Source organism: Orycteropus afer, unplaced genomic scaffold, assembly GCF_000298275.1.
Source record: "Orycteropus afer afer isolate SDZICR_OR568_19922 unplaced genomic scaffold, OryAfe1.0 scaffold00015, whole genome shotgun sequence".
In the NCBI taxonomy this organism is placed as follows: Eukaryota; Metazoa; Chordata; class Mammalia; order Tubulidentata; family Orycteropodidae; genus Orycteropus; species Orycteropus afer.
Window position 1 is genome coordinate 8,055,536 of NW_006921602.1, and position 23,092 is coordinate 8,078,627.

Consider the following 23,092-nt stretch of genomic DNA (forward strand, 5'->3'; position numbering starts at 1 on the left):
GTTAATTGGTTTCCCTTTTCTTTGTTGAAGAGGGTCTGTGCAGTCCTTCTGCCTAGTCCGCCATCTTGCCGGAACTCCGGGCGAGTCTTGGGTTCTTTAGCTATAAAAGGAGACTGATAATTTGTGCCTTCTTTTACTGTCCTGAGAATCAAGTGAGAAGGTATATGCCAAGCAGCAAGTATGGAGGCATTTGATAAAGATTAGTTCCCTCACTTTCCTTCTCCCAAATCTGGTGCCTCTTCCCCACTCCTTATTGGTAGCTATCAGGCTTTAGCTCCCGTTTTTGGCTGGGGAAAACCAGAAACTTATCTAAACACTAATGATGGTTCTTTTTCTTCGTTTCTTGCTAATGTCCACAATAACCATGTCACTAGGGCCAAGGAATGGCTAGAAAGCACCAGAGCAAGCCACACATTGGTGGATGATATTGGAAGATTCCAAAGAATCTAAGGAAGTGGCAATGATTTGTCCCATCCTTTCTCTTGCTTCCCTGCTGTCCCTGCCCCTGCCTTCTTTCTCCCACAGCCAAAGGTGCAATGAAGCAGAGCAGAGAAAAGGACTTTTGAGGGAAAATTGAGGTGTCCAGTTAGGAAAAAATAGATTTTTCAACTTAGAAAAGTGCAAGCCCTGATGATAATTTACTGAATAGAGCAACACAGTGCAGATGCTAGGTGCTATGGTGCTCTTCCCCAGTAATAGCCGACCTTTTCTCAGCCTTTATTCCACCCTTCTCTTTCTTTCTTTCTTTTTTTTTTTTTTTTTGTGAAATCATGATACATCTGAAGTGTCAATGGGTAGTTAAGTAGCCCAACACATATGATGTTTCCTATATAAAGCATGCAATTGGTTTCTCTGGCAACAGATAGTTGACTTTGGTGCATCCACTTGTGAATAAAGAGAGCTATCTTTATTAGCAAATTCAGAGCCTTTAATTATAAAACAGTCTCCTCAAAATTGTATAGATGATTAGGTATTAAAATGTTGGTTGTTTAACATAGAAACTTTAAATTCTTATTAAAATGGAGAGAAATTCATTTCGTGCCATCTCTTACACTGCCTTATGCTAGAATGCATTTCTCAATGGCTCTTATTTAGAGATGGCTTCCACTCAGAATGCATTCTATGCATCAAAAATCAACACAAATTTTTTTAAAAACATATAAATGTTGTTCATTATGAACCACAGGATACAGTAAAGCAGCTCAAATTTTTGTAAGGGAAAAAAAATCATGAAGTAACATAACAAGGAATACCAGTGTGGAAATCAGAAAACAGGGCCCTAGTCTAAAGTCTGTCCCTAACTAGCTTTGTAACCTTGGGCAAGCCCAGCCTTTCTCTACCTGGGTGCCTTCCATACAAAATTAAGAAAAAGGGACTGTCGATGTTATAAATTCATCTATTTGATGGTGTCACCCTATTACTGCAATTAGGCTTTCAGCTGTAGAGAAACTGGGCAGGAGTAGCTCAACTAAGTCTGAAAGTTAAACTGGGATATTTATTTCCTATAGTCCAACTAGTAGTCTAATCAGTAAAGCTGTTAAACTTGCAATAGTATTTCAGTGATGTGTACCAGAGCGTGGCAAGTTATAAAATTTCCAATTTAATTTTACTGCATCCCTGAAGCCGTAGTAATTAGAAGACAAACTCACAGTGAAGATGTTTACAGCTTCAGGGGTGATAATTTTGAACCTGTCCTGCAGGTCACTTCTGGCCTCAAGGTTCCCCGACTTGACAGCTGCCCGTAGACTCAGGATTTTATGGTAATACATCAGTAACTCATCATCCATATGATGGGAGCAGATGTAGATGACGTTCACATTGTCATCTAAAACAACAGGTACAATGTTAATTACTGGAAAAAAGGTAAATGACATTATGAACTCTGGCATTGAGCTGACGTTGAGCAGTGTGAAATAAAGAGCGTATCTGAAAGCCACAATGAAGTTAATTTAGATTGGTTTGTACAAATCTTGGCAATTTAACTGACTTTTCTGCACTTTAGTATTTCTCAAAAGAAAATATAAATAATACCACCACCAACAAAATAGACAAAATGATTCCTTCAGAGGGAGGGCTGGAAGTACCATGGAAGTGTACTTTCAAATAATACATAGGGATTTAGCCACACAACTCCCATTAACATCAATGGGAATTGCATACTGCTTTAAAAAGTTATCTCATTAACTCCAGTAAATTATAAAACAGAGCTATTAACTTCAGAAAGCCGATGAAACTGCAATTTCTTATTCTGCCTGGACTTGACAGGGCCAATCCAGGGAATGTCTTGTCCAAATAAACTGTCTGATTATGACCAGAACAATGATTCTTTCAGGAAACCAGCTTGTTCTCTGCTTCATTCCCAAAGAGGAGGATTTATTTAAATAGCATATCTAGTGATTCTTGGTTTAAAGGAAACACTCTCTTAATTTAACTGTTGTCTGTTTCAAGATGTACTTCTGACTAAGCACATAGAAAGAATCTCATCTGAATGGAATAGTAGTAGGAAATTGCCCACTCAATGCTGCATGTTTTTTTAAGGCATATGGACAGGAAATCAGCAGCCAAGAGTCCTTCATTCATTTGATAGCTGATTGGCCAGTAGGATCAAAGTACTTGGGTAGACGTGGAGAGAAGTACAACAATCAAAGTGACTGAGATGCTGCCTTAGAGAGCAAGCATTTCATATGTACAAACAGCTGTAAAACACAGGGAAGAGTGGTGGGCACAATGAAACTTATAGACTAGGTACTTAGAGTTTATTAGGAGGGAATGCATTAAATGTTTCCTAGTTTAGGTAGGGCTGGGAAAGCAGCTTAAGACTCCTTTCTTCAATCTGGCAGAGTGTACAGCGTATGTTGTTGTTGTGTGCTGTCAAGTTGATCTTGACTCATAGCAACTCTCTATGACAGATTAGAACTGCCCCATAAGGTTTGTAGGCTATAATTTTTACAGAAGCAGCTCACCAGACCTTTTCTCGCATGGAGTGGCTGGTGAGTTAAAGTACTAACTTTTCAGTTAGCAGCCACGCACTTAACCATTTTGCCACCTGGGCTGGCATTTTGGTCATCTAGTGCTGCTCTAACAGAAAATAACACACAAATGCATGGCTTTAACAAACAGAGATTTTTCTCTTATAGTTTATTGTTGTTCTTGTTATGTGCCTTCGAGTTGGACCCGACTCCTAGCGACCCCTCCTTGGGCTTCCGAGGCAGTATCACTACAGAAGTAGATTGCCCAGGGCAATCTTCCTTCCAAGGAGCGGCTGATGGGTTTGAACCACCAGCCTTCTGGTTGGCAGTCAAGTGCCTTAGGCACTATGCTACCAGAGCTCCCTTAGGAGGCTAGAAATCCAAGTTCAAAGCGCCAGCTCTAGTGGGGCTGAGTGAAGGCCACTTGACCTTGGGCTTCAGTTCTGCCTCTTGCTCCCAGCCACAGGAGCTGAAGGCATCTCTTAAGTCAGGCAGCTGCTAGCTGTTGAGGCTAAGAAACCCAAGGTTGACAAGTAAAACGACATAGTCCCCAGACTAGGAAGCAACACAGCAGGTCACTAGTTCAAGTCCAGAAACAGTCCCAAGATCGTAAGCAACATGGCAGGCTGCTGATGGCACAGCCAAATGCAAGCTCCAGATGTGTCAAGAAGCTTAGAGACTTTTCTCAAAGCTTCTCCTTATACACTGGAAAAAGACCACACTCCTAAGGCTGCTACTCAGCTGCTCACAGCAGATTCCACCATGGAGTTGATTACCAGCCTCATCATGGGATATGCTCCATCCAGCTGCCCAGCCACTCAAACCAGGCCCAGTCAAGTTGACACAAGCTGGTTAAGTTCTGGCTCAGCAGCCTTGTAATGCTGGGGATATTATTTAATTATTTAACATTTCAAAGCATTCATTTCTTCATCTGTAGAATGGGAATAAGTCTACCTGCTATCCAGAGTTTTAGAGAGTATTAAATGAAAGAATATGCAAAAAGCATGTTGTACACAACCTGGCACACAGTATGTGTACAACAAATAGTCCAGGTGCATGAATATGCTCCACTGCCCACCCTGACTAGGCCAGCCAACAGTGATTCCCACCCTGCCCCTGAATTTGTGCTTTTAATCAGTGCTTCAAGATTTAACACAACTAAGTAGTGTCCTCTCTTTCATCCTATTGTTTCAAATGCATAAATCTTGAATCTCTAAGTTCCTGAAAGGCAGGGAGCAAGTTTTATGCCCTTTTCTTATTCCCCAAACCTTGGTAAGGAGCAAGGATATCTCCTTGAGGACTAAGGTGCGCCTGACACAAGCCATGATATTTCCAGTCGCCTCGTATGCATGTGAGAGCTGGACAAAGAATAAGGAAGACCGAAGAAGAGTTGATGCTTTTGAGTTGTGGTGCTGGTGAAGAATGCTGAGAGTACCATGGACTGCTAAAAGAACTAACAGATCTGTCCTGGAGGAAGTGCAGCCAGAATGCTCCTTGGAAGCAAGAATGGCCAGACTTCGTCTCACCTATTTTGGTCATGTTGTAAGGAGGGACCATTCCCTGGAGAAGGATGTCATGCTTGGTAGGGTGGAGGGTCGACGAAAGAGGGGGAGGCCTTCAACAAGATGGATTGATACGGTGGCTGCAATGATGAGCTCAAGTATAGCAGGGATTGTGGGGCTGGCGTGGGATAGGGCAGTGTTTCATTCTGCTGTGCATGGGGTCGCTATGAGTCGGAAACAACTCGATGGCACTTAACAACAACAACAAACCTTGGTACAGTGTGAAGTACACAGAAGTTACTCAATAAGTACTTGGGGTTGATGGAAGTGATTTGGGAGGACAGATGGGGAAGTGAAAAGTTTTACACACTTACAGAGATCTACAGTGTGTAGGAGAAAGCTCCCCCTCCAAGAGCAGGCACTTTGTGGCCAGAGGCAACGTCTTTGGGATTGGCCCAGTATTGGGTCCAGAGTAGGTGCTTGGTAAATGTAAACATTTAAGTGATTCCTATTTACCAGAAAGCTGGCGGCTCAAACGCATCAGCCACTCCTCAGAAGAAAGGTTGGGCAATCTACTTCCATAGTGATACCACTTCAGAAACCCAAGGAGGGGTCGCTATAAGTCGGGTCTGACTCAATGGCACATAACAACAACAACATTTAATTTTAAAATCAAATTTCCACAGAAACCTCAAAATCGATCAACTGAGGAGACAGTAGTTAATTAACTTGTTTCAAATTGCTGAATGAGCAAATCAGTTATCCCAGATCTTGTGTTTTCAAGAAGAAAATAGTGTCTTACCAAACCAGTGATTTTTAAAACCAAACTAGCAGTATTTTAAAAAGTATAAAAGAACAAGATGCAAAAACAATGGCTTAGAGATGCCATAGCAGAAGAAAAACAGACTTTTCTTGGGAAGACATTTCTAGTTCACAAATGATACCAAAGCACATTGCTAATTTTCACCTTTCCTGTTCATTTCTGGCAAAGGAATACGTATCACTAATAGGTGTCACAGTGGTTGAAGCCTCCAGCCGGTAACCAAAAGGTCGGCGGTTCCAACCCACCAGTGGGAGAAAAATGTAGTGGTTCTCTTCTGTAAAGATTTACAGCCTTGGAAATCTATGGGGGCACTCCTACTCAGTCCTATAAGATTGCTATGAGTTGGAACTGACTTGATGGCAGTGGATTTGGGTTAGTTTAATACTAATAGCAGGTTTAATGTGGCTTGATCATGAATATAAAAATGTTCAAAATTAATTGACAGGTAATTTTGGAAATGAACTAATTAAGATGAAAGCTGAATTGACTGGTGGTCAGTCGTCAATATTGGTCACTCTCTTGCTTAACTCATCCAGGAACTAAAAACATGTGCTATAGAGATTGCCAACTGATGCCCTTCACTTCATAGTCAATATTGGAATGACAAGTTTTACCAACATGATTGGCTTATCTTGTTTCCCCTGAATAACAGAAAAGTTAACACCCTTTAACAGAAATGAATTATTTTTTTTAAAAGAAAGGATAATCATTTATTCTTCCACAAAATTCTAATTTTTCTAGATTTTCATATTTTTATTTCACAAGTAATTTTTTCTTCTAATTGCTATTTCTAAATGTTTGTTACTCCTCTTGAAAAGGTTTTGTGATTGCATTGCTGTATCAATAAGACCCAAACTCACTGCTGAGTTGATTCCAACTCACAACACCCCTGGAGGACAGAGTAGAACCGTCCCTCAGGGTTTCCAAGGCTGTCAATCTTTACAGAAGCAGACTGCCTAATCTTTCCCCCATGGAGTGGCTGGTAGGTTTGAACCATCAACCTTTTGGTTAGCAGTCCAATGTTTTAACCACTACACCACCACAGCTCCTTTTGTCACTAAGACAGTGTAGCAAGAAAAGGCATTTGGTACATAAAAACAAAACTAAACAAACTCACTGCGGTCGAGTGGGATCTGACTCATAGCGACCCCTCCTTGGGATTCCGAGGTGTCATCACTATGAAAGTAGATTGCCCAACCTTCCTTCTGAGGAGTGACTGGTGGGTTTGAACCACCAGCCTTCTCGTTAGCAGTCAAATGCTTTAGGCACTACACCACCAGAGCTCCCGTTTGGTACATAATCTCTCTGAATTTTCATTTCAGCAAATTTTTCCATTGCAGGTGAATACAGATTGATTTACTGAATTGTTTTAAATAGAAGTCTAATATTTGTCAGTCTTTTCCAATAATGGAAATCTTTTGTAAAGGAATTCTTTGGTGATGGTTTGTACTATATATAGAAGGGTGTATATAAAAAGGTATATATAAAAAGCTGAAGAAAAAAGTTAATTCAAATCAATTAGAGCAAAGTCTGCCCTCTGCTGCACCTCAGTGGTTTCCACCCAGTCAGGTTTTTAGTTGAAATAGCTCAGCACAAACAAATCAATCTCAAATCATTAAAATTTTTTTTTTTATAATGCTGAAAAAACAATATTAGAGCCTAGATAATAGATTAAAGCAATTACACTATTATTATTTTAGGACACTGTAAATTTCTAGTACTGATGTATTTTTGTTACCAAATGGCATTTATAAAATAATAATGATGCTGAAATATATATGAATCAAATAAAGTATGCCATTCCAGGGAGCCAGCTAAATTGGTCATTGATAATTTAAAATTCTCCCTTGTTTTACTTAAATAAGGGCCAAAGCAATTATATTTTAACAAAACAAAGAAATTCTTATTTGGTGATTAACAGAAACCTTAGGAGCTCTGGTGGCTCTGGTTTAACCCTGACTATTTGGCTACTACCCCCAAACCTGACCCAATGTTATGTGTGTCTTATTGTATAGGCTTTGCAACTTATATTCTTTTAAGTGTAACCGGAATCCTGGTCTCGAACAGTTACTAATCAAAGCCACCAAACTCAAGCACCTTTTCTCCTAGGCCCAGACTGGTATCTGATTTGGAACTGATCAAAGTCATATTAGAACTTGACTTTTACAAAGATGTATCTTTCACATAGTCAAGGTTCTATTTCTAAGAATCCCCTCCACATAGCCATCTTTCATTTTCGAATAATTAGATGATGTACATTTAAATAAAGGGAGCTCTGGTGGCGTAGTGCCTAAGGCATTTGACTGCTAATCAGAAGGCTGGTGGTTCAAACCCACCAGGCACTCCTCAGAAGGAAGATTGGCAATCTACTTCCATAGAGATTCTGCCTCAGAAACCCAAGGAGGGATCACTATGAGTCAGAGACAACTCGATGGCATATAACAACAACAACATTTAAATAAAAGTTTCTTTTAAGAATCTATTTTCGTTTCTTTCTTTTCTTGCATTGCAAGCACAGTGCTTCATTTCTGGTGCCACCTTCCACTCATTCCCAAGATAATATAATTAATATTATTGACACAAATAGAGTATTTTGACCTAACTTACTGCAAGATCCAGTAAATGGAGATGATTTGGAGTTGTATAAGAGAGAAATTCTTTTTTTTTTGTTCTATTACTTTTTTATATTTATAATAAAAGAACATTTCATGAGATAACATACAGATAATATTTTTAATATCTTATCTGCCCTTCCAGATTCATTCTCCATCCTTCTCTATGCCCCAGGAGGCTGATTTGTTTGACCACAAGAATGGACCACATTACCCTTCAGCTTCCAGGGTTGGAAGTGGCTCCAAAGGAGAGTGAGGTGAGGGTGGGATGCGGTGAAGCCTCCATCCCATGCAGAAAGAGCATTTAATTCCCGACATGATTTAGAATTACTTCAAGAGAAAAATTCTTATCCAAACCTGAAGCAAAGAGAATTTAGAAAACTGCCCAAGCAAATTGGTTAAAATACCAATTTTTTCAAGTTGACTTCACTGTAAATCTGTTCTTTGAAACAAAAGATTCAATTGCCCTGAAAGTAGATTAATTACCCAAGCTTTTTCCTCATAGTGAAAATATGAGAGAATCAGTCTGTACGTTGCATTTTTCAGTGCAGAAAACAAAACAAACAGAAAACCCCCCAAAAAAATCTTATAAACAGCTGGAAGAGTCATTTGTGTAAAAGTATTTACTGTACCAAAGATGTCACACAGTCTCCCCAGCTGCATGTTCTGCCGTGTGTCAAAATCAGCAATATGTTTTCGCACAGGCTGGGAATATCCTAAAAAGCAAACAAGGTGTCAAAAACAGAACCCAGAAAAAAACAAGTCAGTGTAAGAAAATGATGCACTAGAATTTCAAATAGTTACAGTCCACATTTTCAGAATTTCTGTGAAGCAGAAGCAATACAACTCCTTAGAATGAACTCGTTGCTTCTTTGGGGCTGGAGCAGTGTGCTGCAAGATGTGCTGAGCAGCATATTCTGCGACCCGGAGTTTATATTTTTTCAAAAATGCCAGCCTAGCTGCTGGGAAAATTTCTGACATTTAACATGAATGCTGAAAACGGCAAGTAAGAATATTATGCTCAGCTTCAGAGAAATTGTTTTAGCTTTTCAACTTGGGCTTCCTATGTGATATTTTGAAGATGAACCCTAGAATCTTTCTAAACTGACATAGAACCACCCCTTGCTGCCAGGAATATATATTTAAATAATACTAAATACTAAGGAAATATGCTCCTGTTCACAGTCAAGAGAACTTTTAACCTTCAAAGGGCAAGAAAGGTTAATGCAGTTACTTTGTCAGTACTAATTAAAGCTCTGCAATTTGCCTTCGTTTTTGTTGGAACAGCACGGAAGGAAAACATATGGATTACTATTGTCCAAAAATCTTCTGCAAGAGATACAGCAGCAGCAACACTTTCTGCTGATTATTTAGGTCTTTCAAAAAAGGGGAAGGAAAAAAAAAAGTGGATCAAAACATGAACTTAAAAGGCATGCATGCGTACAAACAGGTATAATTGCCTATATGAAATTCAGCAATTGTAGGTGCAACCTTTTTTTTTTTAAAATAAAATTGCTTTTCACATTTTGAAGAGATGCTTCAATGCCTCCTTGTGGTTAGTGAGCCCAAACACACGTTTCAAGTTAAACTGCTATAGATAAAGTGATTTTATATACTACATCTTCGAGATGTGACACAGATTTCCTTTTCAGCATAAGGAACACTATAGTAATTCAGCCGACAGGGCTTCAGATCAAATGAACTCTGATAATTGGCTCTTTGCTTTGATGTCAGTGTTTAAACACTAGACAACGTCTGGAAATTAAATGAGTTTACAATTCATCTGAAAGTCTCCCTTTCACCTTATGCATATGAACTTAAGAACCAAAGAAGCAGAAGGACAAATGGGTTGTTTGAATTATTTTAGAAAAATTAATTTCTCAAATAATTTATGTCACTATTCTATATATGAAAGCTAAAATAGAACTTCAAAGCCATATTTATGTATGTTTGCATACATATAACTCTTGGGATTTTGCCTATATATAATTCTATCTATAGTCAGAGAAATATTTAGAAGGTTGTGTTGTGAATAACATATAAGAAGGCAGGAAAAAAGCCTAAAGAATAAAGTATGATTAAGAAAGTGTTTGAGAGCATTCCGTGAACACATTTCCTTTCAAAAGTAAAGATAAAAGGCAGTGTGAAATGTCTCATTAAGATGATGTTCAATTTAAAATAGAAAAGATGTCTGATCACTCTGTTACCGCACATACAGCATGTGAGTGAATAAGGCTATCTTTCCAATCAAGTGCTTGAGGTCAGTTTTCCAACAAATTACTTGGTACCTCTGTTACCACTGTTCAAGGATGCATATAAAATGTCTGCTTAGAATTGTGATCAAACTGGTTGCTCAGTGACCCCTAGAAATATACCCATTTCAATGAACTGAATGTTAATCACCTCCCAGCATTGTTATAAGAGGATAATATGAAGTAACAGATGTGAAAGCATTTTGTAAACTGTGAAGTGATATATAAACATAAAGTATTTTAATGTTACGAGGTATGTGCACTGCCAAAGCATACAACAACAAATTTGGTAACAAGTAAAAGATCATTCTAAGTGGATAAGATACATTGCCAACATCAGAGCAGAAGTTTGGAGTCAATTTTTTAAAAGTTAGATTTATTCTTATTTTTTGTGCATCTAAAAGATATATGTATTGACAACCAGGTGAAAAGACTTCATCAATGCTGGCAGCATATATTAAATACAACAATGACTTTACCAAGAAATTATCAACAGGGATGCTTTAGCCTAGAATGGTTTGGCAGTCATGCCCAGTGTCAATGAGCCATCACACTTTGGAATATAATCTACAAAGATATGATTACCCCATAGGTCAGACTTTAATACTGGGGTAGTTTTGAGAGACCATCTACCTCAGCCTTGTTATATAACAGAAGAAGAGGAAACTCAGGTCAATGCCTTGCTTGTCTAAGATCACATAAGCCTACAAATTATTATGTGGTTCAGTTAATACATAGTTTGTGATAAATTGGTCACGTAAAATAAGAGAGAAGGCAAGACTCTGCAAGTGTGAAGAGCAAAGAACTCAAGAATGGACAAAGAGCCTTTGACTCTTTTCCCAGTTTTGCTTTCTTTCATTGTGGTAGGCAGAATAATGACCCTCCAAATATATAGCTGTCCTAATCCTTATAACCTCTGAATATGTTAGGTTACATGGTAAAGGGGAAAAGAGTTGAAATGGAATTAAGACTGCTAATTAGCTGAATTTAAGACAAGGAGATTATCGTGGATTTTTCAGGTAATAAAGGGGTCCTTACAAATGGAATAATGGAGTCCTGGTGGTGCAGTGGTTAAGGCATTCGGCTGCTAACCAAAAGGTCAGCAGTTCAAATCTGCCAGCCACCCTGTGGGAGAACGATGAGGCAGTTTGCTTCCATAAAAATTTACAGCTTTGGAAACTCAATGGGGCAATTCTACTCTGTCCTTTAGGGTTGCTATGAATCGACTGGATGGCAGTGGGTGTGGTAAAAGTGGAATAGGGAGGTAGAAGAGCAGAGAGTTAGAGTTAAGATGTGACTATGGAAGAAAGGCACTGAGAGATGCAACACTGCTGACTCTGAAGATGAAGGAAGGAAAGTGGGTGGCCTCTAGGAGCTGGAAACAATAAAATAATAGGGCACTCTCTTCCTCATCACTATATAGAGAAACAAAGCCCCTTCATTTATGGTCATTCTTATCATCTGCAAAATATTCCTAGTTTGATGGAGTATTCTGGTTTTTTTTCTTAATAAGTAGTGGTAAAATATTACTGGCTCCACTTCACAACAAGGAATCGTACCTGACAGCTGCCTCTCTGAAGCTATCCAACTACTTCTAGTTCCTAGTGAACCAAGGATGCTCATCAAAGGTCACTGGGAACTATTTCTCCATATTCATTTCTTTCTTTTTTTTCCTCTCTCTCTCTCTTTTTTAAAGTTTATTTATTTATTTATTTTCTATTGTGATTTGGGTGAAGATTTACAGAGCAAATTCACTTTCCATACAGCAGTTTACATATACTTTGTGTCATGACATTGACCACAGTTTACCACAATGCAACAGCTCTCCTCCCACTTCCTCCCCATTGTTACCTCTTCCCAGTGTCCATCCCTCCATGGACTCCTGCTCCCTGAGCTGTCTCCCTGTACATAGGCAGCCCTTCTTTCTCAATGATCGTTCTCTCCAAGGAGTGTATCCACCTCAGGGAAATGTCCAAATTCATTTCTACCTTTATCACTTTCTCACCTCTTCCACACTCCCAGAGCCAGTCTTATCAGATGATGCTGATTGCCTGAATAAAACCAGAAAAAAACAAACTCACTGCCTCCAATTGGTCCAGACTCATAGCGACCCCTCCTTGGATTTCCGAGGCAGTTTTATCTCTACAGAAGTAGACTGCCCAATCGTCCTCCCGAGGAGTGGCTGGTGGGTTTGAACTACTAGCCTTCTGGGCAGCAGTCAAACGCCTTAGGCACTATACCACCAGAACTCCCAATTGCCTGAACGGATGATGCAAACTATTTTTGGATAGCTTTTCCTTCACAGAAATCACAGAAACTCAAGAGCATGAGCAAGGCAGTTCTTAGTGAAGATGCTTCCTTGGGACCCATCCCTATGGGGGACGCCTGTTGTTGCCGTGGAACCACATGCTCTTGAAAACCCTGCTTATGACCCTGTGGTTTACTCCTGGTTTCTTTTGTATCCAAGTTCTATTCCTTGACAGTGCTATGGTATCCAAGATGTTCTGAGAAGGTGTTAACTTCTGGTTACCAAGTAATTGCAATTCATCTGATCACTCTGGCCTGAGCTGGTGGTCATCCATGGCTCAGTTTGATGATCGGAAGCAGTAGTTCCTAACCTTTTTTCCCATTTTGAAACACTTGAAGGGTGATGTTCAAATGCATTGCATACTTCCAGAGGCATACACAAGGTTATACTAGCAGAAGCAATAACTCTATCCCTTTCCTTCTCACTCAAGGGAGCCTACTGGATTCAAGATGAGCAAGACTGACATTATTATGGGATCAATTTGAATGCTCCAATTCATAAAAAAAAGTTAACTATTAACCAACTTCAGTACTCTAGTAGTAAAAATTTAGGGGTGACATATGCCATGCTTCACAAATGACTGTACATCAGCACAATGCAACAATCTAGAGATTATAGTTATACCCAAGTTTAAGTTACTTGTGCAAGTGTGAAAATACAAGATAAGATACTGAGAGATCAAGAAAGTCCAACTCCAAGAGGTAGCATGAGAGAGGCTTCTCTGGCTATATATATAGCATATCATGTCTCAGCCTGATTAAAATAAAATCAATAGTTTTTGTTTGCAGAGGGCTGCTGAGGGGGATTAGGGAATTTTGTGATGAAGATGTAGGAAACATAGTAGGCACCCAAACACTTGTTGAGTTTTGAAAACATTCTCAAGTCAAACAGAGCCAAATGGATTTTGCTGTGGCTATGAAAGCCTTCCCTTCAAAACAGTAAAGACTTTCTCTTATTCAAACTCTGTGTTGGTGATTGGTACAGCATTGCATTCATCCAAAGCCAGTGATTCTTAAAGTGTTGTCTGGGGATACAAAGTTCCCTGAGACTCTTTCAGGTGATCTTCAAGGTCAATCTATTTTCAAAACAATACAAAGATGTTATTTGTCTTTTTCAATCTTACTGAAATCAGTCTCACAAGTTACAAAAGACAAAAAGTTTATTGTTAGGACTTTTTGATTTCACATTGCAACTAACATTTAAGAACTTCCAGTTGTCTAGTTTTGCTGTAGGATCAAAGAGACTCGATTATCTGCAATCTCACTGTTCTTGACTCAATTTTGACTAATGGAGACCCCATGTGTTAGACAGTAGAATTACTCTGTAGTGTTTTCTTGGCTATAATCTTTATGGAAGCAAATCACCGGGCCTTTCTTTCGCGATGCTGTTGGGTGGGTTCGAACCAACTTTTAGGTTAGTGCCTAAGGCACTTGACTGCTAACCAGAAGGCTGGAGGTTCAAACCCACCACCCACTCCTCGGAAGGAAGGCTGGGCAATCTACTTCCATAGTGACACCACCTTGGAAACCCAAGAAGGGTCGCTGAGTCAGGTCTGACTTAAAGGCACATAACAACAACAACAACAACAACAACAACTTGAGTACAAACCTCTTGTACCATCCAGGGACTCTAAGAGATTCTTCCTTTTTGCAATTACCTCTGGGTAGGGCTGTATTCTCTTTGATGCTTCAATCAAAACAACACATTGCAACAGACTGAATGTAGAAACAAACATGAAAATCTAACTGTGTTCTGCTAAGCCAGATATTAAAAAGATTTGAAAACCTGTAAAACAATGCCACTCTTCTCACTAAATTTTTTTGTTTAGGAAAATACAAATATTATAAAGTACTATATATAAACTATTTAAAAAATACAAATATCAAAATTAATGAAATATGTTTTTAGTGAATATTGGTAGTTGGTTTATTATTACTATTTTAAAATGAATTCATAAATATTTTTAAAGGCTCTCAGTTTTAACTTCTAATAATGATAAATATCAGTAGATATAACCCACTTAGGTTATATCTTTAGGTTCTTCAATAAGTTGTAAAGGTGTAAAGTGGTTCTGAGACCCCAAAATTTTGAGAACAACTGAACAAACCTTTTAATATTTTTTTATGATGATGGAGATGACAGAGATTATAGAATATGTAATATTCTCTTTAGAGTATATTCTATCATTAATCAATTTCATGAAAAGCCCATGAGTTTTTCACTCAGTTCAATATTACCTCTGTATTTCACGGTACAGCACCAGATAGGTCAGGGCCAACTGGACAATTTAATGCCAGGGTCACAAGGCCAACTTTGCTCCCACTGCAAATGGGCATTCATTTGGATTACTTTGGAGGAATACAACAGGTTTTGCTTTTACTTTGAGCTATAAAGAAATCTGAAAGTTTAAGTATACTTTGTTCCTGATCTTAAACGATCTTGGTATTTCTGGAGATTCTGTCTGGGAGGTCTCAGCAGTACCTGCGTCCCAATGATCTAGTATGGCAACACCATACATGTGCTATGGATTCATGATACATACTACCGCCAAAATATATGCTGAAGACTGCAACGATTTGATTGAAGTTCTGATTTCCCGGCACTGAGTGTGTCTTGTCTGAGTTGTCAAATCGAAGATGAGAAAATCAAAAAGTGCCAGTGTGCTTGGAGGCATAGTAAAAATGTGATCTCAGACCTAACTGTTGGCTTCGGTTTTTCACTCTGCCCTGTTTACAAATGGAGGTGAGCACTGTTCTCATCTTCTGGGGAGAGTGGAGTAGTCAGGAAGCAACTGTCTCCTGAGCATTTGGGTTTCTCAAGTTCATTGTATGACCAGTTGTGCACAAAATTAAGCTTTCTCTAGGCTTTTGTGTGACACTAAAGACCAGCCAAAAAATGTTGCTTTTCGTGAACTTTACAATGACAGGTTCCTACATTGCATTGGATGGAATATTTTGGAGACCACTAATTGTGCTCCAAGTTTAATTTGTTGAAATAATGCACAGAGGAAAAAAGAATGAAGCTGAAGTAGATCTATTCCTTTTAGCCATTAAATCATTGGCAATGAAAAGACTATATGAAGAGAAAAAAAAAATCCCACCTCAAAACAGTATCGCCTATTTTATTTTTTTCTTCAAAGGACAAAGAAAATTGAGAGGGGGAACTAATCACTAGGGGTTTAATTGGCTGGTAGCTGCCTCATATACCTGCTCACAGCATTAGAGCCCCATGCTAGGCACATTTCATTTAATGTCAATATATTAAAAAATGCCACTGAGTTTAAGTGCAGCACCAAATGATGCACTGTAATAAAGAAGCACAGGGGTTAAATTAAAGTGGAGAATAACTTGGCCAAAGAAACTGGAAGCAGAGTTAGCTTTTAGGGTTTGTTTTTAGACCTCTGATTTTTCTAGAGGAATTAGAATTCATTGTCACAGTTCTTTCTTATTTGACTGATAGATTTTGCTTAAAATAGACCCTCATATTCTATTCCTGAGATGAACCATAGTAGATTATTTCTTATAATTATATTTCATTAATAAAAGTGATAAAAATATGCAACATCCAATTAACAGATTAGCTTATATAATCTGGAAAGCATAATTTTTTTTTTTTTTATTATGTTATAAGGCCAGTTGGTTTCTTCGGAGGATTAGTCAACAGCATCCCACCTATCCTGTGGGATAAAAATAGCTGAATTTTTTTTATCTCTAGTAATACTAACTGAAACATATAACAATCTATCACGTTCATAACTCCTTCTCTCAAAGAGGTTGCTCTGCAATGTGTGATTGTTTTAATACTCATATTATCAAGCCATAGATTTAAAAAACATAAATACACCTGGTGGTCAAAAATATTACCGAAAGGCCATCCTTTTTGTATTTGCTGGCTTGGAATGCAATTACTCCTGTGTGTGCACAACTGTGTACAGAAGAAAAAAAACAAATGCTTACAACTGTAATATATTACCCAGTTATCACCTATGTGGCTTTCACTTGCAGGGTTCAAACAAGTTAGTGAGCCCCAATAGGCTAGTGGCATGGTGAAATCATTTCTAGGGCCAATTCTATAGCAGTATTGACTGCAAATCTATGGAAAGAGGAGGAGGAAAAGAGGACAAGGTTGCAACTTGTATTAAATGCCTATCTAAACCTTAGAAACCTACCAACTGAGTTTGCCTCAGGACACAAATTCTGCATACCAACTCTGGAAACAAAATCACTACAATGAATAGGTTTTTTTTTTTTTTTGGTACTATATTAAGAGAAAAAATTTACTTCATCACATCCACTTCAATTTTCACAAATCCTATAGGTAAGTCCCTAGTGCATGAAACACAGAAGCAATATTACCTCTAGCTGAAATCCACTTAAGACTATTCTCAAGGGAAGAGGTACATGAAAAAAAGCGTACTTCATAATAGTTAAAAAGAAAAAAGGCATAATTTGAGAATTCTGTCTGTGGAATAGGTGTAAGATGACAGTCTAATGTTATTTAAACTTAATTTAATCTCCATAAGTCATTTTATAAAATCTAAACCACAACAAATACTATTTGATCAAAGCCCAAGTATTAGTCTCTTGTGAAAATGTATAATTAGGCTTTTTAAAGGCTCAACTGAGAAAAATATCTGAGCTTGGTTTAATCTCTCAGAAAATACATAACTAGTTTTTCTTTGAAATGTGTATTGTATTAACAAACAAAAAATACTGCAACAGCAAGACCTTCATACTTCCTGTCCATTTAACTTGAGATTACACATACTCAATTTAAATGCATAGGAAGTATGAAGGTCTCGCTATTGAGAAGAAAACTAGTTTCAAACCAGATTTAATATAATCCTTTCTAATTCTAGTTTCTTTGAGCAGATTATTCTTTTACTTATTTATAGCAAAGCCCTTTTAGAATTTTAAGATATTTTCTTTACAATTATTTCCTATTGCCCAATTTAGATTACTAACCACTACCTTAAAATTTTTTTAGCATCTCCTTTCTATCAGGCTTCTCTGCAGGGCTGATTGCATGGAGGCTTCTCAAGGGTCAGAGGTGGGGGTATAGTAAGGAAGTTTGTGGAAATTGTCTAGAATAATTTTGTGTTTGTTAACATGTAAAACTCGATTTGTTTCTAGTTTTGAATACAATGGAGAAAACAAAACAAAGTTCCCACATAATACCAGGTCAGGTCCACAAGGAGTTGCAGAACCAAAAATCTCTTGCACCTTATTCTAAGGACCCAAGCCAGTTAACTGGGTCTGCAATTAGACTCTTTGGATGCAATCAATTACAAGTGCAATTTCTGTGTGTGAACTAATTTTGTGTGCAAAAGCAGTCCCACCAAAACAGAAATCTAAGTTAAAAGTTAGAATGGAATTCAGATCTGTCTTACTTTATTTACTTAGTACATGTGAAGAAAGAACTAATTTCTTCCCTGGGCTATAAAGAAGACCAAAACTAAAAGGTTCTGTGCAACTCAAGTATTTTCTTAAGTTTTCTACAAGTACTTAGATTCTAAGGACTCTAGAATCTAGGACAGTTTTATTATTTTATTACTATTTTTCTAATTTTTGCAGTGTTCCCTTCCCTCCCTCCTACCCCTAGTAACCAGCAAAGAAAGTTTTTTTTCTAATTAAAAAATAATCTTAATTATATTCATATTATACATATATATGTATTTGCTTTCCACATTACTGTTTAAATTCATTGTGTTTCTACACTATATATAAGTGTACAAACACATGTACTCATACATGAGCACAAACACATTGTAATCCAGGATTCTATCACAATAGATCACTTCAATGCACGGCTTTATTTCAAAGGCTTTAACAAAGAGATAATATATAATCTGAAGAGTTAATGGGTCTTGCTGTCTGTCAAAACTCTACCAAGTGAGCTTGAGAAATATGACCTCACCAAGGAAAATTAACACAATATGTAGGTTAAAAGGCAAACAATAAGCAAGAAAACAAACAAGCAAATCCCAAACATTTTGACAGCAGCTCATCTTTTAAAAGAACTTTCAGTGCAAATTTCTGAAATTCCCAATGTCATTCTGGCATACCTATTTTACCACTCTGCTGCAGACAACAGCTTTTAAGTTCCCCAATTCATAAATGTAATTAAATAATTACATTAGTGCTAATTAACATGAAACTGCAGATTATTTAAGCGCAAAAAACACTATTCAACTTCTTAATTATTCTTGTTCACACAGCATTTCCTTTTGCTCAGGCGCCCTAGGTGCAAATAAAGCATCCCATCTGCTCGTAATTAGAACTAAATAATTTCAGAGAATGTAGCTTATCATTTTGACTGCACATTTGATTAAAAACAGTGTACAAGCAATATCCTGGCTTATTGGTGTAACAGAAACAACACACACAAGCTTGTGTTCTTCTATCATTAAAGAAGATCGAAAACATTATCTGTTATTTCAGGGGGAAAAATACAACTTTTTAGTTCATTTCATACAGATGAAAGCGAATTACAGCAAATCACCTCTCCACTGAATAGCAGCCCCCACATAATGACTTTATTTGCTTAATCCCCAAATTAAACGCCGTTTCAAGCGAGGGCCCTGTGTTATTACTCTCATCATGTTGAGAACATTTTCCTGCCGAGACCAATTTGAATAAAACAAGGGGCCTTCCTTGAACTCAATCAAGGAGCCATAATGTGGTGGGTAATAGAGGTTGCTGATAGATTTGCAGGCAAAAGTGTTATACCTAATGATGGGATATGGATAATAGTCCTCCTGGAGGTCCTGATGCGATTCCAGTTGGCTGCCAGATGCTAAAAATCAAGAAGAGCATTGATCAGTGACAGGAAGCTGTAGTGGATTCATCTAGTCAAACTTCAGCTGTTTTTCCACTGTACAGTTAAGCCAGGCATAAATTATATTAATTGATTTAATTACATACTTAAAACATCTTCCCCAATTAATTTAATTAGGTGGCTACATGATGCTACTGGCAGGGGAAGATTAGGAGGCAGCTCACTTAATTAACAGAATATGAATGAAAAAAAGAGAAAGCAAACATAAATGAAATTGTGAGCACTAATTAAAAGGCTGTCTGCAAACTTAAATACTTTCTGACAAAGTGGTGACAGCAATGTAGACAAGAGAGGATTTTTTTTTTTTCCTAGCAAATTAAAGTGCCAGAAGGTATATATAGGGAGAAAAGGTAATGCAGTTAATACATCGATTTTCTGACAGAACTACCATAGTCAAAGTGAAGGGATTTTTTTTTTTTTTCTATAGAAAAATGGCAACAGCTTTTGCAGCTGAAAACCTCAGATTCCTGATTAGGGCTAAAATATGATGCACAAGCAAATGTATGAGTGGAGGGGAGTGAAAGGCAAGGGAGGGTGAGGAGGAGACTGGTTGGAGAGAGAAAGGGAAGATAAAGAGCCAACTTATTGCAATCGCTCAAGCAAGGAATGTTTAGAAAAAGAGGTCTGCCTTAACAGCTGCTCGCCTCATGCACCTTGGCTCTCACATGGAAATTCTGCAGGTGTCTTTGACGTGATTCCTGCAGGATCTTCCTCAGTCGAGTCTTATGGCAATGTAAAAGCCAAGCAATGGCAATCACACCTGATGCCCACTTCTGTTTTCGGTAAACAAGGAACAATTTTCTTGCTTTGTAGCACTTCCATGTGGCTTGGATCTTCAATATGGCTTCTAACTTTCCATCTTGGCCCTTGTACCTCTGACCTGGAACATTTAACATCCTTTGGATGTGAACTGGGTCTTCTATCACTGAGAGAAGGTCATAGCTGGTAAGTCTGTTTTTTAGCTCAAACTCTGGAAGGAGGGCTACCAAACTGTTCCCTTTTATTTTGACTTCTGGTATTGCATAGTCCTTGAGAAACTTCTCAACATGTTCCAAGAGAGAAAAAATACTTCCCCAAGTTAAATTAAAGTGTTGCTTGAATGCTAAGAAGTCTGGGGCTGTCTTGTCTATGGTGCCATCATAAATATAAAAGTCAAATTCCCATGGTGCTTTCGCAGCACTAGAAGGTGTTGTGATTTTCATGGTCTGTGGAAAGAAAGTGTTGCCAGAGATGAAATACAAGTTATCTCCTTTAAATGAGTGCTAAGACACAAACTATGATTTACCATTTAAGGGTGAGAAGATAGGGATTCTAGTATTAATTTAACACACACCTGTCATATTTATTATAGAAGCCTAGCCAGGATATTTCATAAAATTCATTAGCAGAAGACTATTTTAAGGATTACTTAAAGCTATTAACATTTTTATAAAGGTGCATTAATTGCTCAAGAAAACTGATCATATAAAAATTATGCATTTAGTTCACTTTGATCTGGTCAACTGGCCCCCTAGTTTCTGTGATTTACTTTTTTATACATGCACACATGGTCTTGGAGAAGCATGTTGCTGCTTTCTTATTTATAACTTATCCACAAATCCTGAAACAAGAGGAAACCTTTCTCTGCACTCTTCAGGATAACTTCAAATATGCCCATTAAAACTGTCCATCTTTTCTGATTTCCTAAAATATCATTACTTTTCTAGAGTTTTAGAGCTTTTCTGATGTTTGTTAGTATCTAGGGGTGATTTTTTACAAGAAGCATTATATCTTGTGTGTTATCACCCTTGTCATTTTCTAGAGTTCTCTTGACAAATGTTCTTTTATTCTTGAATCTAGTGTCTTTTTAGAGATTTATCTGGGACTAACCCCAGATAGACTAGAGCCTGAAATCTCTTAAAATAAAACCAAGTAAGTACTTGCTTTTCATTGTGCTCCTATCTATACTGATCAAAATTTTAAGGCATGAAAATATACTACTTTTATTTTTAAATGCTGTATTAGTCTGGGTTAGCCCCTTTCTGGGATTTTCTTGAAGGACAGTGGTGAAGGGAAATCCTCCCAATGGTCAGAACTTCAAGCTGTGCATATGGCTGTTCATCTTGCATGGAATAAGAAATGGCCAGATGTGCGATTGTATACAGATTCACGGGCTGTTGCTAATGGCTTGGCTGGATGGTCTGGGACTTGGAAGGAGCATGATTGGAAAATTGGTGACAAGAATGTATGTGGAAGAGGTATGTGGATAGATCTCTCTGAATGGGCCAAAGGAGTAAAGATAATTGTTTCATGTGAATGCCCACCAAAAGGTGACCTCGGCAGAGGAGGACTTTAATAATCAGGTGGATAGGATGACACGTTCAGTGGAAACCAGCCATCCTTTTTCCCCAGTCACTCCTATCATTGCTCAATTGGCTCATGAATAAAGTGGCCATGGTGGCAGTGATGGAGGTTATGCATGGGCTCAGCAACATGGGCTCCCACTTATCAAGGCTGATTTGGCTACCACCATTGCTGAGTGCCCAATCTGCCAGCACCAGAGACCAACACTCAGTCCGCGATATGGAACCATACCTTGGGGTGATCAGCCAGCAACGTGGTGGCAGGTTGATTACATTGGATCACTTCTATCATGGAAAGGACAGCGTTTTGTTCTTACTGGAATAGATACTTATTCTGGATATGGATCTGCCTTCCCTGCATGTGATGCTTCTGCCAAAACTACCATCCGTGGACTTAAAGACTGCCTTATCCACCGTCATGGTATACCACACAGCATTGCTTCAGATCAAGGGACTCATTTCACAGCAAATCAAGTAGGGCAATGGGCCTATGCTCATAGAATCCACTGGTCTTACCATGTTCCCCATCATCCTGAAGCAACTGGCTTGATAGAATGATGGAATGGCCTACTGAAAACACAATTATAGCACCAGCTAGGTGGCAATACCTTGAAGGGTTGGGGCAATGTTCTCCAGAAGGCTGTATATGCTCTAAACTAGCATCCAATATATGGTGCTGTTTCTCCAACAGCCAGGATTCATGGGTCCAGGAACCAAGGAGTGGTACCACTCACTATTACCCCTAGTGACCCACCCAAAAATTTTTTGCTTGCTGTCCCTGCTACCCTATGCTCGGCAGGTCTGGAGATCTTAGTTCCAAAGGGAGGAACACTCCCACCTGGAGACACAATACTGATTGCATTGAACTGGAAATTAAGAATGCCAGGTGGGAGAGTTCCGGCAAGATGGCGGACTAGGCAGAAGGACTGCACAGACCCTCTTCAACAAAGAAAAGGGAAAACAATTAACACAGACACAGAAGATAATCATGGACCCCTGAGCGTTGAAGGGAAGGATACAGAATTGGACTAAACCCCAATTAGCAGAAGAATTTGCGTGAAAATACCAAAAAAAGGAGACATACGGAGCTGCGGTCTGACAGCAAACGGAGTGACCCTGACAGTACAGGCGGCTCGGAGATCCCTGACCGGTGGTAGGACCTAAGAATTAACCTAAAAATCACCCAGCTAGCCAGGGACTGCACGGACTGTGCACCGTGGCTGGGGAACAAGCAGAGAAGGTGAAGAGAAGGGTGGGCTGAGCTGTGGACTTTTGTTGGTCCGGAGGGCGCCGCCATTTTGTAGGTTTAAAAAGTGGCTTGACTATTTTTAAAGAGACAGCACTCTCACAGATTCCTGTGGTGGTAGGACCTAAGAATTAACCTAAAAATCACCCGGCTAGCCAGGGACTGCACGGGCTGTGCAAGGTGGCTGGGGAATAAACGGAG

The 23,092-nt window shown here is 38.6% G+C and overlaps 1 protein-coding gene across 1 annotated transcript in view; it reads right to left on the reverse strand.

Moving 5' to 3' along the window:
- The window catches only part of IQCH (IQ motif containing H), a 379,945-nt gene that overhangs the window by 139,986 nt on the left and 216,867 nt on the right, over positions 1 to 23,092 (reverse strand). Inside the window, exons 10-13 of the mRNA XM_042783268.1 lie at positions 19,957 to 20,508; positions 19,195 to 19,261; positions 8,539 to 8,622; positions 1,650 to 1,825 (exon numbers count right to left, since the gene is read on the reverse strand). Of these exons, the coding sequence (XP_042639202.1) occupies positions 1,650 to 1,825; positions 8,539 to 8,622; positions 19,195 to 19,261; positions 19,957 to 20,508 (879 nt within the window). The remainder of the gene's footprint in view (positions 1 to 1,649; positions 1,826 to 8,538; positions 8,623 to 19,194; positions 19,262 to 19,956; positions 20,509 to 23,092) is intronic.